Below are 15,104 nucleotides of genomic sequence, written 5' to 3' on the forward strand. Positions count from 1 at the left end.
AAGAGTGAATCTTCACTTTGATAATTTGTGCTGTGAAATCTCACTTTGGGATCTACTTTTATCTCACACCAAACACCTGCAGGTCGTAAAAGGCGAAAAGGAAAAGAAAATGCCTCAAATCCCAGCCAGGTTTTCAAGTGTCAGAGAACACTAAATTAATGCTAAATTCTAACCGACACAGTAAAGAGACCCCCACCCTCTTCTTAAATTAGCTAAACAAAAGTACCGAGACTTTAACATATAATTAAGGCACAAGAAGGTAAAGCTGCAGCTGCTAAACAAGGCCATGCATACTTTTCAAAAGTTAAGATGTATCCTGAAAACAGACAGGGAGAAGGCTTTGTGTTTCAGCAAAAGGCCTGTGAGTCAAAGTCCCTGCAAACCTCTCACGGCTTTGCCAGCCTTCTGGTAAAATGCAAAGCCAGGTAATTACACTCCACTCTGCTTCTGTTTCTACACACCCAAAATGGAGCCTCTCTCCCTTGCCGCACACAGAGACAAGAACTCTCTTTAATTAACCTTTGTAAAGCCTCTGCGATCCTTGGATGAAAAAGGCTCGTACCTTAGGAACATGTTTGCGCACATACGCCAGACAAAACCTCCAGCACAAAGCTGGAGCTGAACTGCAGAGCATTTCTTCTCTGCAGCTTTGTCACAGGCCTTGAAGCTCATCCTTACCCATAGTTTCCATTCCAATCCCATCCTTTAGAAGAAGGATTTTGTTTATGAAACTCTGGGAATGTCTGGATTATAATCTCTCTCCTGTTAAATTAACTAGGAAATGGTAACTCTCCTCAGGGGTCACAGATGCCCATGAAGCAAACGTTTAACATTTATCACTTCAGTTAATGAAATACCATCCCTGCCAGTTGCTGTAAGCACCTCTGCATGTCAAACTGCCAGGGGCAGATAAATGCCCTGTTCAATCCTACTACATTCTAATAAACAGCTTTTAGGTAGGAACTTGTGTCCAATTTATAAACATTAAAGAACAGCTTGTGTTTCAATCCCATCCAGGTGCTTTACAATCCTGGCACAGGCCCTGACCACAAGGCTGTGCGTTTCACATTAACATGAGCGACTCATCTCAGAGACACAGGTACAGTCATCCACAGATCATCCAAGTGTGGGGAGGGACCTCTTGTTTGGGATTAGGAACAGTGGACTGACAAGAAGAACCATCAAAATAAGGCAGGGAGTACTCACTACTTACACCTCATGCCTGCTTCAAGCTCCACCAGCCCTCACATACTTGTTCTTGGGCAGGATTTCAAAGCATCAGACCAAACTCAGCCCCAATGGAAATGGGGGCCAAACTTTTAGACTGCATTACAGAGAAGAGGCACAGATTAAACAATTCTGTGGTGTGGGGCAGCCTCATGAGAGACAGTAAGGAGGAGGAGGAGGAGGCTGGTGAAGCTGCCGGGCTGCAAAGCGCAGCCGGCACCGCCGCTGTTCTCACTGTCCGCCTGCTGCGTTGATGAGATGCACAAGCAGCATCCTGAGCAGTTTCTCCCAGGCTCAGGGACGGTGGTGCAGGACTGCAGGGACGTGGTTTACACGGCAGGGAGGGCGGCTAAGTCATTCTTTGGAGTGGGCACAGTCTGTGTGGTCCCCACTCTCCCTTTGCTGGAAAAGTACAGTGCGCTGGCCGGGCGTGCAGGAACCGATATAACCCGGCAGAAACCCGCGCATCCCAATGAGGGGGGAGGGGCCGACGGACACTCCGCTCTGCAAATACTTCTTTATTAAGACATAAATATAAAGCTGAACAGGAAAGGAGCAATGACAGGGTGAACCATGCCAGTACTGATCTGTACGGATGATCTTATGATGCTTGAACATCTGGTTCTGCTGCTGGCTTCCATAAAATCATCTTTAAAAGCTACTCGGGTTATATCTCCATCAGCTGTTCGGTGCCCACAATGACTTCATTAACATGTTTGGCTGAAAAGAGAGAGGGAGGAAAAGAAGAGCAATTGAGTTTTGCAACAGAGCTTCAGACCTTACATTTTTCAAATGTGCAACTTTAAAACAAATGAGAAAAGCAGATTCTAGGGAACTCAAACAGAGATTTGCTGGACTCCAGCGTCTCTCCGACAGTATCCCACACACATGGTGAAAGTCTAAACAACTGACTAAACATGAGGAGATTTCTCTAATGAGAGTTTTCACATGTATGTGTCACTAATAAACAAGAGAGGCCCTACGGAAGTCACAGCTGCTACTGACAGGTGTACACCTAGGTCAAGGCAAGGAACCATCAACATCCAACATGGAGATGAGACATAAAATTAAAGATCAGTAATCCACCCTGACCCTAAAGAGCACTGTCTGCCCCAAACTGCTTAAAGGCTGGGGAGGAAAGGGGTTGCTCAGCACCAGGGGGCCATCACCAAGGCAGTGTGAGATCCTCTCAGCAATCTCAACTCAGCCCTGGCAGCTTAAAAACAAGAGGGTTTTTTTTTGTGTGTGTTTGTGGGTTGTTGTTGGGTTGGTTTTTTTGTTGGTTTGTTTTTTTTGAGATTTATTTAAACCTAACCCTCCTATGGGGCAATTTCTGCAAGGTCACTCCTTTGCCTGTTCCCAGGAGCTTTGCATAGCCCCAGTGGACACATTAATGTGCCAGTCCCTGCCCCAGCACTGTTAATGCACTGTACTGAAAGAGCCTTCCCTTTAAAATGCAAAAGCAGCTTGTCAGGGAAGGACTGCAAATAAAGGATCTGAAGCCAAAATAATAAAAACACGCAACTGAAAGCCCAGTGCCTAAAAAAGCCAAGCATGTGGCCTCAGAGCATGACACAAAGCTGGTGTGCTCAAAGTGGGTGTCCTCAGGGTACTGTGGGGGAGGTGGTGAATCTAAACTGCTCTTCAGGAGCTGGACACCTATTCAGGTGGAGCTCAGGTGGTGTGTCCCATGCCCCTAGGCTCTTCATCTTACCTCCTGCAATTAGGAATAACAATTGGCTGTGGAGCCTGTAAGGGGATGGGACACATCAATGGAGGCTCTGGTGTCTCCCACACCTTACACAGCAGTGGGGATAGATAACCAAATGATGACGAAAATGATGAGTTGTGTTTTATTTACCCACCTAAAACACCTCCCCTCAGGGGAGTGGATCTTGCAAGACTGCTGCAAAACAACAAATATGCCACCTTTGGCTAAAGGATGAAATTCCTGGCAATCCCCCGAATGGCCAAGCCAACATCATACTCCTCTTGGTTTAAAATACAAGAAGAAACCTTTGTACCATGCAAAACATTGCTCCAGTAAAGGTTTGAACAGATTCTGCTCTATAAACTTCAAGGAGTTTTGCACTGTGGCAAGATAATTTCTCACTACCACCTCAACCCCACAATCATATGGATGATATGCAATCTTCTCAGCCTGAGGGACAGAATGGGTGAGCCACACTGCCTCCTTTCAGAGACCCTTAATGAAGGCTAAAATGAGGAGACCAAGAGGCTGCTTCTCACCTGCAGCATCAGATCGAGACATTTAGCACTTTGCTCAGGGTATTTATTGTCAACTGATAATTAGTCCTGGAGCCTCCCAGTAACATCCTGGAGCTCAATCTCCAGCACTTTGGGCAGGATGAGCAGAGGTGGATGCAATGCTCAGGAAAATGAGGGGCTGACTGTACAAGTGCCAGGTGCAAGCATGATGTAGGTAGCACCACACAACTTCTCCAGCACAGTTCTTGCCAATAGCCCCAAGACCAGCCTTCAGCACCTCTCTCCTCCCGTCCTGGACCCCACACAGCCTTGCCAAGGTACCTCAAATCCAACCTGCAGCATTTCTTGCTATAACATTCCTCATCCCCAACAACTTTCCCAATATATCTCAACAGGCCCTGTAGCAACTCCTGTGACTCCATTCCTGAACCTCCTCCAAGCAGACTACCTATCATGTTGATTTCTATGATGTGAATAAGACCCTGGCTACCATCCAGTGAGAGTAATTACATTATGCCTCTGCAGATTAAACATGCCTTCATCTAGGCTTATAGAGAGCCATGTCAATTTATGGTTCTATATATAGGTTATCTGTAGCAATACTTTTTAATAAGGAACTTCTTGCTTCATTTCAGACAGCATCCTTCACGGTTCTAAATGTGCAGAGCTGGGATGAGTCCTGTCACATACCGTGCTGCAGAGCTGGTACCAACTATTTGTATTTTGCACTGACATGCTTGCAGCAGCCTTATGTTGTCTTGTATTTTACACCTGAGTTCAAAATGTTTTTTGAGAATGGGTGAGTAAGAGCATTCCTCTTTTACAGATAGGGAAACTGAGGCAGCAGTGAGTTTAGGGAGCTTAAGTAGCCAAAGCCACGTGGGAAAACTGGAGCCTGCATTCCCTCATCTCTCATCTCTCATCCCTGTTTCATCTCCTCCTTGATCCCTGTAGCCCAGATTCCCCAAAGTGGGCACACTTTGGTATGTCAGTGCTACCTCAGACTCATATGAAATCACCAAACTGATTTCTTCTTGTAAAGGCTTAAAGAAAACACATGAATGTGCCTGTCTCAAATCCACGAGAAAGTTTTTAAGCGATACAGGGAATGGTTTTGCTAGAAACAAAGCCCCGTTCCGCACCCCAGGGGGATGCGATAGGCAGATAAGGATTCACCCTGCTTCCCTCTTCCATTCCCAAAACCCTTCTTGCGGAGCGAAGGGAATTCAGATTTCAGTGTGTGTGCCAGAGAGCTGAGCTGTGGATAGTGTTTCATTATCAGCCGTGGCTGCCAGTTGCCAGTGGCTCTGGCTGGTACCAGCAAGCTCAGTTCCCGCAGAAACTCTGCCTGAAACTCTGGGGGAGGAGGGAGAAGTACCTCACATGCTTTGCTGTTCAGCTCCCTTTTTCCTTCCCCAGCTCCCCATTAGGGATTTCTTACCAGGCTGCCTTTTATCTGACACTGGCAGGGTTACAGATGCATTCAGCCCACAGAGAAAGAAGACGGATTAGAGAAAGGACTTTGAGAAAGCCTTAAGAGTTGGACTCTTCAACCTTAAATCATGTTCAACTAGATCTTCTCAGATTGGGAGCATCTGGTGCTAAGCAAATCCAGAGCTGATCAACACATTCAACCTCCTGATTAGCACTTTGCTTCAACTTGCTGACGCAGCCCAGCCTGAAGTCAGCCCTGGGTGCTTGAACCGAGCGTCCACGGAGACTTTACTGAGTGTAAATCAAAAACCTGTCACTCGTTATATATGTGTTCCTGCTTGGGAAGACATTTGTTTACACATACTGTACACTAGCCCCTTAAAAACATACGCAAGGCGAGCTAGAGAGCAGAGCAGCTTTTGGTGCTTGGCTAAAAACAAATTGTAATGCAAATAAACAGAGGGGCGGAAATGACTGCGCAGCCCAGCACAAACCCCAGCAGCAGGCTGGGGGCCGGGGACCCAGCGCTCCCCAGCCTTCCTGGCAGGTTCCTGCCAAGCGCTCACAGAAAGGGGATGCCGGAGCATTCCTTTAAAAGCCATGTGAAAGCATCTCCTTGTTGTTTGCTCAATTAGCCCCAGACAGATTGCTGCTGCTGCTGCTGGTGGCAACGCTGGGTTGTAAAGGAGGAGGGGAAGGAGGGGAAAGGGAGGAGAAAAAAAAAAAAAAAAAAAAAAAAAGAGAGGAAAAAAAAGGGTTAGGGCCTAGGCCCAGGACCACCACGAAGTTTCAGCCCTCAGGGGCTCCAGAAAACGTTCAGTTTACTCACTCAATTACATACACTGTTTTATAAACCCTTTAAAATAAAATAGAAAACAGTCCCTGGCACAGAATTACTGCTCTATTATACAGCAGTGATGAAAGCCACTGCTGTGTATTTGCTCTCTTTAAAGCAAGAGATAGTTTAACTTAAAAAACTAGGCGGGGGGAGGGGTGGCTGCAGAAACGCATGCACGAAAACACGCTGTGGGTGGTTCCCACCACATTCACCCAGGACAGAAAGGATCAGAGAGTGGGAGAGAAGAGCAACTTGTCTCTGCAGTGATGGTTGGCTCTGGAAAAGCAGCCAGGTTGGGGGGGGGGGAAGGAACTAAAGGGGCTTAAGGGGATGGGAAGCAGCTGAAGCTTGACTTTGGGAGGCTGGAGGGTGTTTTAAATTACATGTACAGATAAAGAAGGGAAGCAGGTGATGGGGGCTGATTTGTTTGTGTTTACAGAGCAGTGGGACTTTCCAGTCAAGGCCTGTTCTCTCCTCAGCCAAGCTTTACTTACATGATTGCTGGAGACCGGGGTGACCACACTGTGGCCCCAAAGGCCAGGTGTGTCTCACAACTTCTCCCAAGTGCCAGGTCTGCCCCACTGCGCAGGCATCAGTTGAGCCCATGGGTCCCCAGCAATGATGATCTCCATGAGCTGAGTGTTCCAGCTGCTCCCAGGCTGGGATGTGAAGCTCAACCCAGGGGCTGATGGTAGCTTCAGGCAGAACAGTTTTGGCCCAGAGCTGGGACCTCCAGCCCACAGAACAGACAGGCAGTAGAGGTCTTACTTCTACCTTACATCCAAAAACCACCAGTTCTCAGTGCTGGTGGCCCCATGGTTCAGCTGAGGATTTTTTCATAGTTCAACCAGAATAAATCCCTTTGCTCTTAAACCCTTCTGGGGTATAGTAATGTCTTGAGCAGTGATTCAGTGCCCAATGAGAGATGACTTTACTGTGGCTTGGAGCAGATAGATTGAGGGAGTGAAGGAACAGGAGAGAGATGTATGGGAAAGTGATCACTCAGGGTCTTAGAAGAAAAGTCAGTCAAGGCAAAAGGAGACGCAGAGCTCAGGATGCACCTGAGATAGCAAACTCCTTGAGAAGGTAGACATGCTTTAAGTCTTTATACTGGGACAGAGTCCTAGCAAAGTGTATGAAAGGGAGTGGATTATACCCATCAGCATGCTCCCATGGGCAATCATCCCCTCACAGCAAATGCAAGCAGGCATCTCAAAACAGCAGTTTGATTGTCTACATCTTAACTTCCTGATATGATGGCAGAGATGCCACATTTCCCTATAGCACTGGACACGAGTCCTCTTCCTGTCTCAGCATCCATTGGAGTGTTCTTCCTGGCTTTTTCATGTGGCTGAGCTCTAGCAGAGCAGAAGTGGTTATTTTCTCTGCATGGAGCATGTAAAAATATTTCCACAAGGTTATGAACTGCTGCCTTATGGGTAGACTTCAATATCAGCATGCTGCGAACGTGGCAGCACATTTAACCTGCTCACTCAGGAAGCCTCAACCTCCCTGGCTGGGAATGACAGTATGCACAAGTGTGACAGTCCCCAGCAGCAGAAGGAGGGACAAAGCATTGCTGGATGGATATTCTAGGGAAGTTTTATGCCACTGCTAAGGCCAGAACTCATAAACCATTTTTATACAACTTGGAAAGGAGGCTTATTAGGATTAGTTAGCAATACAGTCACTGCATAGTCACTGAAACAAAAATGTAAACTATTTAAGAGATGTCTGTTTTAACTGCCAACAATATCTTTGTCATGGACATTCAGTAGTTAAACTACTTTAGGGAGAAATCTTACCAATCTCTCAGTTTTGCTATAAATTCACACCATTCCTGCATCACCTCCAGCTCATTTTGCACCCCTGTGCACAATATACATGTGTGCACTGTTTAGTCTGTGTCTGTTCTTCATGAGCTTTCATAACTCCCATCTGCACAGCAGCATGCTTTCTGATCCCAACCCTGTGTGTGCTAAGTGTTTTCAGTTCCTGAAGACTGCACCAGGAGGTACTCAGCATCTTGCAAGAGCAGATGCTTGCCCTTACTTGAATGCAGTGAGAGCATCAGAAAGTCTCTTGGTTTCTTTCTGTCCCTATCCTGTTAAACCTTGGCTCACGTGAAGCCTCCTCACAAGCAGGGACCCATTCACATGTGGAGGTTTCATAAAATGTACCTGCCTTCAGAGGATGACATTAGAGAAAAATGTGCTCTTTGGCCCTCATTAAAATAAAACAATCTTATTCTGTTTCACTGAGAAGTCCTGGAACTCCAAGCTTGGAACAGGATTTGGAAAATGACTGGAAATGGGAGTCAGTCCTTACTGAATATGTGCCTTTTGCTCTTCTTGTGAGAAACCACAGGGTTTTGGCTATGTGATAAGCCTTTGAAAAAAAATCTGAAGGTTGTACATGTTCTCAGGAGGGCAGCTAAAAGAGACCAGAGACTGCAGCAAGCACTCTTGACCATAGAAGTGCAGGAGGAAGGCAGGGCTTCCTCCAAGGTGTATGGACCAGTGGAGCACTCCCCTCCTGTGCCAGTATGAGCCTTCCTGAGCATGGAAAGGGATGTAATCCAACTGAAAGCAGTCAGGGAATGAGTACCAGATGAAAAACGGAGTATGTGGCTGCTAGGCAAGGGGACTGGAAATTGCAACTATGGTCAGACAGGAGGAGGTGTCAGGTGTGTGTCTGGGAATAACCGAGTAAGACAGAAAAACACAATAGGAGAAAAATAGTCTTTCTCTATAGGAGAAAGACTAAGACAAAAACCAAAGAGAGGGATAGGATTGAGATGAGCCTGGTGCTGGGACAAAAGCATAGTAGAGAGCTGTGAAGCAGGAGTCAGGATCAGGTAGGACACAGATCTAGTTGGAGCCTGTGTCTGATGCTGGAAATAAATATGCAAATAAAACATCCCTGCCCCAATGACAACAGAGATGAAAGCAAGGGATAAGGTAGTGAATTTTATGCCAATTTTGCTACTTTTATACTTTCTGTGAGTGTTTACTGTCTCTGTTCCTGGTGTTGCTTTGAAGAAAGGCTAGGCCACTTTACCTTGAAGAAGGGTTAGGCTGCTTTACCACATATGCTTGTTCCTGGCTAACCAATACCAGATGTATAATGTTCTCCCTGCTGAACCTGGCTGAGAGACTCCTTTGGGAGTTGTACTTAGTGACTCCAGGCTCATCTGACTCCTCCACTGGCCCATCACCAGCACCCCTTCTCTCTAGTCCTACTTTACTGAACACATACTGTTTTTGAGGTTCTCTTTAAAACCAGGTTTATCAAAAAGGCTGCAGTGTAATCTTAATAAGTGTCTTCAAAACAGTGATTGAATGCTCTGTGCAATGATGTTCTTTCAGAATGCTGTCTGCCATTTCCTATTCCTCTAAAATTACTGCATTTTTCTTAGGTATCAACATGTTTTTTCAAATGCTACCTGGTGAGGTAGCTTTCACAAAGCCCATCTGTTAATTCTCTGCTAGCAAATTCCTTTAAGTATCAAAGAGGAAGGAAAGTGGATGCTTCCAAGGCATGGTAATAAAAGCAGTAGGAGAACAGTAGGGCTCTGAGGAGGCGTGGCTTGCAAATCCAGAAGTCAAATAAAATGCCATACCTTAATTTCAGCAGAGACATTTAAAAATACTGTCTCTGGCCAGTGCTGTGACAGGGCTGAAGTCAATGCAGGACTGGGACACTGCTGACAGTTATGTGCACTCCTGTGTCTCCAATTTTCATTTTAGTTTGAAAGTACCAGGTGGCCTCTGATCTACCCCTGTAAGCAGTGTCAGAGTATTCCCTCTATTTAGGTGTCCAGAGAACTGCCAAGCCCATTATTAAGTGATGAGGTCTCCCAGCATGTCCCCAGGGAGATTATCCCACAGCCTACCAGACCACATCATTAGGAAAATGCTCCAGATAGCCAACCTAAATTGTGTTTAATTCAATCCCATTACTCCCAGCTGTACCATTTGGACCACCCTAAATATACCCATATTATTCTGCAGAAGGAGAAGCATGAGAGCTGTTTTAAGTTACGTTTGCCTATCATTTGTGGTAGCTGTTCTCCTGCCATCCTCCTTGCATGGGACTGGAGTTCATTTTATGAAAGGAGGTCAGTGCACCACTGGCTCAAAGGGCTCTTGTACCCCAAGCTGCCTGGGCAGTGTGGCCACGACTGGTAGAGCAGGGAGTACACAGACAGTTCTGCAGCAAAGTCAACTGTGGGATCTGCTTGGGGCTGTGTAGGATGATTCAGGGATATTTCTACCTTTGATGAATCCTGGCTGATGTTCTGGAATAAGGGACTGCTATATTTTTATTTTTTTAATGTTTCTGGGAAGGTGTACGGAGTTTTGCTGAGGAGGTTTCTACTCCCAGAAACTGGAATGTGGAACTCCCAGACTAGTGTCAGCAGCCAGCAGCTACTGCTTATGTCTGCTGAAGGGTGATCAGCTTGCAAGAAAAGGTGGCTCCTACCCAAGAGAGCTAGGTTTTTTTCTTAACCTGGCCATGGAAGCTCAAGTTTGAAGAAGGAAAAATTACTAAACAGAAAAACACAGCCAAAGTCTTGATGAAGGGGGCAATATGGAAACAGACTTACAGAGCCACACCAAAAGCTTGGCACAAGATACAGGAAGTCTTGGGCAGGGGAAAGGAAGTCATGACATGCTTTCACAGTGAAAAAGAGAAGACCCAGTTTACTATGGGACCAGTCAAGGTCAGAAGAGACATGCTGGGCTGGAAAGACTCCATGGGACAGGAAATAAATCACGGACTTCACAGACAGATCCCAGACCACCAAGGCAAACCTGACCCCCAGCCCAAAGAAATTCTAGAATGGTTAGGAAACTGAGGCAGCAAAATGAACTGAGGCTTTACTATTTTTCTTGCTCAGCATAATGGAGTATTAATAATCTACCTGAATATATCTTTGCTAATGTCAACCATACATTTCTAAATGGTTTAAGTAGAGGGTCCCCAGATTCTAGTTAACCCAAGAAGTGGGTTTAAGCTTTGGGGAGGGGAGCAGTAGACTCTCAAGAATAGGCAAATGATCAATGGGTACAGCTCTGTTACACTCCCTGCAAATACATCTACAGACTCTGAAAAATATTCAGACAAGGATGACAAGGACAATCAAGAAGAAAGACCAGCTTTCATTCCACAATCAACCAGACTAGGATCTGCACCCTGGAAGGTACTTCCAAAGCAGTTTTGATCAAGGTCAAAGGCTGGTATTTCTGTTTGGTATCATCTACTAAAGAAATCAAATCTATTCCTATTTCCTAAAATATCAGCTAAATCTAAACCCTGTGTCCTCATAGCTCACACTGCAGATTAACAACCAAACGTGACCCAATTCATCTCTCCTGGTGATTCAGATGCAGCACTTAGGGACATGGTTTAATGGCAGACTTGGCAGTGTTAGGTTTATGATTGGACTTGATGATATGAAAAGGACTTTTCCAACCTAAATGATTCTACAACAGGGGGCAATGAACCCCACAAAGGACACCCATTCAGACTGGTGTGATGGGCAAAGCTGTGCACAGCCACACAGAGACCAAGACCACAGTGAACTCACTGTGTTACCTACAGTATCAGACTTGCTACTGCAAGATCAATACTTTATTTTCATGAGTCCTTTTTACTTTTACTTTCAGTGTAAGGAAAATGTGTCATATGTGAAACTGACAATAGGTTACGCTGTACTACATTAAGTTCAAACCCTGCTCCGTATCAAGACACTTAGAATTGGGAATCCACCCACAAAGACAAAGCAAGCAAATAAATCCTGATCTGACTAAATAACTTCACATGGAGCCTGCAAAGGAACTCACTTTTGTCCTCAGTCCACACACTGGAGGAGGGATCTGCCAAACCCCAACCATAAATATTCATTAAAAAGCCTCTGCTTGGGATGCAGTCACTGAAACAGCCATTTCCTGCCCATTATCTCTTAGGGCAGGAAATCAACAGTTCCACTCATGCGGTTACCAGCGAGCCCTCACCACTGCTCAGCTTTGGATAAATGAGGGCCACGTAGCTGCATCCCTTCTGAAGCTCCAAAATAGTACTTCATGGCAGTAAAGCACATCTGAATGTAGCTGCCCTTGTATTTCATACTGAGCACAGCAGCTCCTAATATGATGTTCCACCTTGGGCTTTTGCTTGGAGCAAAGTGAATAGGGGCATACTGGAACTGTGTGTTGGGAGCACCTACAAAGAAGGATGTTTGTGTGATCAACAATTTGCCTGCTTTGCCCCTGTCACTGACAAAGATTACTAGTCAAAATAATGGCTCCTTCTGCTGAGGACAACCTCAGGCTGATCTAATTGTGGTCTCTGGGAAAACACTGTCTCAGCACCCAATCTTGTTCTTTATAAGAACAACAGGGCTTTGCTGCCAACTTCAGAGGAGCAAGCCCCTGAACTTATGCCAAGAAGCTGTACTTTCCATGAAAAACAAATCCTGATATTATAGGACACCCCACTGTAGAACTGCCACAGTTTACTAACACTTCATGAAGAAGCAGGAGTAAAATCTCAAAGAAAATGTTTGAAAATTATTACAAATGCACAGTAAATACAGCTTTTGTACTTACCTTTGGCTTCCAGCCTCTGATCACTTCCAATCAAACAGTCCTTGATGTCTGCATCCTTCTCTATCACAGCATTGTGACAAATAACACTGCCCTGAAGACAGCACCTACAATGTAAATACAAACAAAGCAAGAAAATAATTTAAATGACAGGTACAAAACAAAGGTATACGTTGGAATATCTAATGACTCTGTGACATGATCCTGTAAGTAGGTTCAGTTCACCTCTTTTCTCAAAAACTCCATTCTTCTCTTGATCCTCACACCCAGTTGCTGGAAAAACTTAAATGCCAGGTGTCAGACTGGGTTTGCAAAAAAGAGTTTGCAGTTTTACCTTCTGCTAGGACAGCTTTCCTCTACATCTCCTCAACAGAATAAATACTTAACTGAATAAATAAAGACCTGGATCAAGTCTTGTATTTTCCACAGACAGTTTGGGTAACTGTGGGGGTGGCTTCTCTGCTCAGCTCCCCAGCTAAAAACAGGAGCAGCAGCCCAGTCTTTCTCTGCAGATTTTTCTGAGCAGTTTTATACATTCTAGCTTGCCAGGCACTAAGAAAAGGTGGAGAGAAAGGGCAGATCAATAGCTCAGCTGGTTGGCTTTGTTCACATTACATTTAAGCACCCAAACATGATTATTCTGCAGTATTAAACCAATGAAACCCACATTAGACCTACACTACCTGCCTTGGATATCTTCACGCTCATGTTGCCTTTGACACCACTAAGTCTGAAATGCTACACAGGATGGAACTTTAGCAAAAGCCACCATATTCCAAAATGTATTTGAATCTGTAATATAACCAGCTTTCAAATCTGCCAATCCCATTGTCCAGAGAGGAAAGGAGTTCAGAGTCCAACTGCTGGGTTTGTAACTTCTCTGCTGAGAGATTCTGAGTTACTGCATTGCTCTGAGCCCCTTCTTCCAGTAAGCTGGAACTTGTCAATCTTCACCAGTATCTGATGTGTCCTGAAATGCTGTTCCCTCAGCATGATGAGTTGTGTTAAATAACATTAAATGCAATTTATTTCAAAGCTACAGAGAAGCAAAGAACTGTGAATCAAATTCCTTATTTTTACATATGCAAAGATAGACAGTCATTGAAGGACAGAAAACAAAGCTCAGATGTATCTGAAAATACTAACACTCATCAAAACAAGATGATTGGGAAGAGTGTATGAGCGAGATCTATAACCTTGGAGAGATGTAGATAATCTGCTCTCCCTAGATAACCCAATATTAATCCTACTGTGAACCATAGGATCTCATGTCTGCTTCCCAGTATTTCTGTCCATATTAATAACAGTAACTGTGAATAGTATCAGTCCAACAACTGATCCCTGTCAAAACCAGAAGTTTTTGGCTTCAATGATGTTCTGTACAGTGAGTTTCACAGTTTAATGACCTGCAACCATTCCCAACTTTGGTTACAGGCACCACCACTACTCTCTGCACTAGTGAAGCACGACTTCAGTGCACCATCAAGCTGGCTTTTGGACAGAACTGTTAGCCTGGAGTCTGAACTAACAGAGGGGTTTTGGTATCAGGTCAAAGACCTAAGCCTCAATTCTGTATTGAATGGAGCTCTAGTCAACTGAGGTCCTCAGAAGTGTGAAACACCGATCCTCACTCCAGACCGCTGATCCCAAAATTAATTCATATTATTTTCCTGCTCGCACAACACTATTATCTAGAACAAAGAATTTGTCATTAAACGTATTACAATTCTGTTGCCTGTGTGAGTCAGAGCAGAAACCATCTGCCCCACAAAACCACCATTAATTCTGCAGGAGTAAAAGCAATAAAACTGGACCTCAGTTGCAGTGGTTCACAGTTACAACCCCCCATGAACAGACTGTCCCTTCTGAACAATTATTCTTTTAACTCACTTAAACTCCCCCTCTGCTGACCTATAAGGAGGCAACATGAGCAATTATTCTACAAACAACCAGCTCAGGTTGCTTTGGCAAGGTTTTTACTAACATGTTAATAAGATAAAAAGCGGCAAAGATACACAGCAGACCCCTGCCTGTCTTTGCTCTCACACTGTCACGATCTGCTTCCTTTCCAATAGCCTCGCACAGCAGCTCAGGCCACCGTCCTGTGCAACAGCAGCTGCTGAGAGCAAGAGCAACTTGGCATTTATGCCAGGCTAGAGAACGGATCAGTGGAAGCAGGACTGCCCAGTGCTGTCATCCTGACTTAGATTTCAACAGGACTAGCAAAGGGAATAGGAGAAGTTGCTCATTTCCCACTGAAATGGCTCCTATCCAAAATGTGCACTCCAGCATACCTCCTCCTCTGTTGCTTTGAGCCAGTCAGATGAAAGCTTTTCCTTGCAAACTTGCAGGTTCCCACCATCTATCACTTCTCCTGAGCATGACAGCAGCTGTGAGTGCACTACACCTCCCAGCATTACCCTCATGTAGAAGGATATTCCCCAAAAGAGTGGGGATTTAAGCTGTCGGTCTGGAGATCAGGCTGGAGAATACTGCATGTGTGTTCAGAGCCTGCTTGAGCACAGGCTTTCAACTCCCTGAGAAAGAATAGCATTGTAACCAAGAAACTGCTGATGACATTAACATCAAAGATAATGGGAGTTCCTGCCAAACCATTTTTTGGGAGGGACAGGCCAGGGAACCAAGATGAACTTGTCTGTGCCAGGTGCTTGCAAATCAACCCTTCCCTGGTGCCAGGGTAAAACAAAACCCAAGAACTCCACCACCCCAGGAGTTTCTTAAAACTTATAAACCCTACCAACTGC

The 15,104-nt window shown here is 45.1% G+C and overlaps 1 protein-coding gene across 1 annotated transcript in view; it reads right to left on the reverse strand.

Annotated features, from left to right (window-relative positions):
* Positions 1 to 1,730: 1,730 nt before the first annotated feature.
* EIF2B3 (eukaryotic translation initiation factor 2B subunit gamma) overlaps positions 1,731 to 15,104 on the reverse strand; it is a 99,143-nt gene continuing 85,769 nt past the window's right edge. The window contains exons 10-11 of the mRNA XM_079313309.1: positions 12,343 to 12,446; positions 1,731 to 1,947 (exon numbers count right to left, since the gene is read on the reverse strand). Coding sequence (XP_079169435.1) covers positions 1,895 to 1,947; positions 12,343 to 12,446 — 157 coding nt within the window. The 3' untranslated portion in view covers positions 1,731 to 1,894. The remainder of the gene's footprint in view (positions 1,948 to 12,342; positions 12,447 to 15,104) is intronic.

The sequence above is a fragment of the Erithacus rubecula genome (assembly GCF_903797595.1).
Source record: "Erithacus rubecula genome assembly, chromosome: 10".
NCBI classification, from domain to species: domain Eukaryota; kingdom Metazoa; phylum Chordata; class Aves; order Passeriformes; family Muscicapidae; genus Erithacus; species Erithacus rubecula.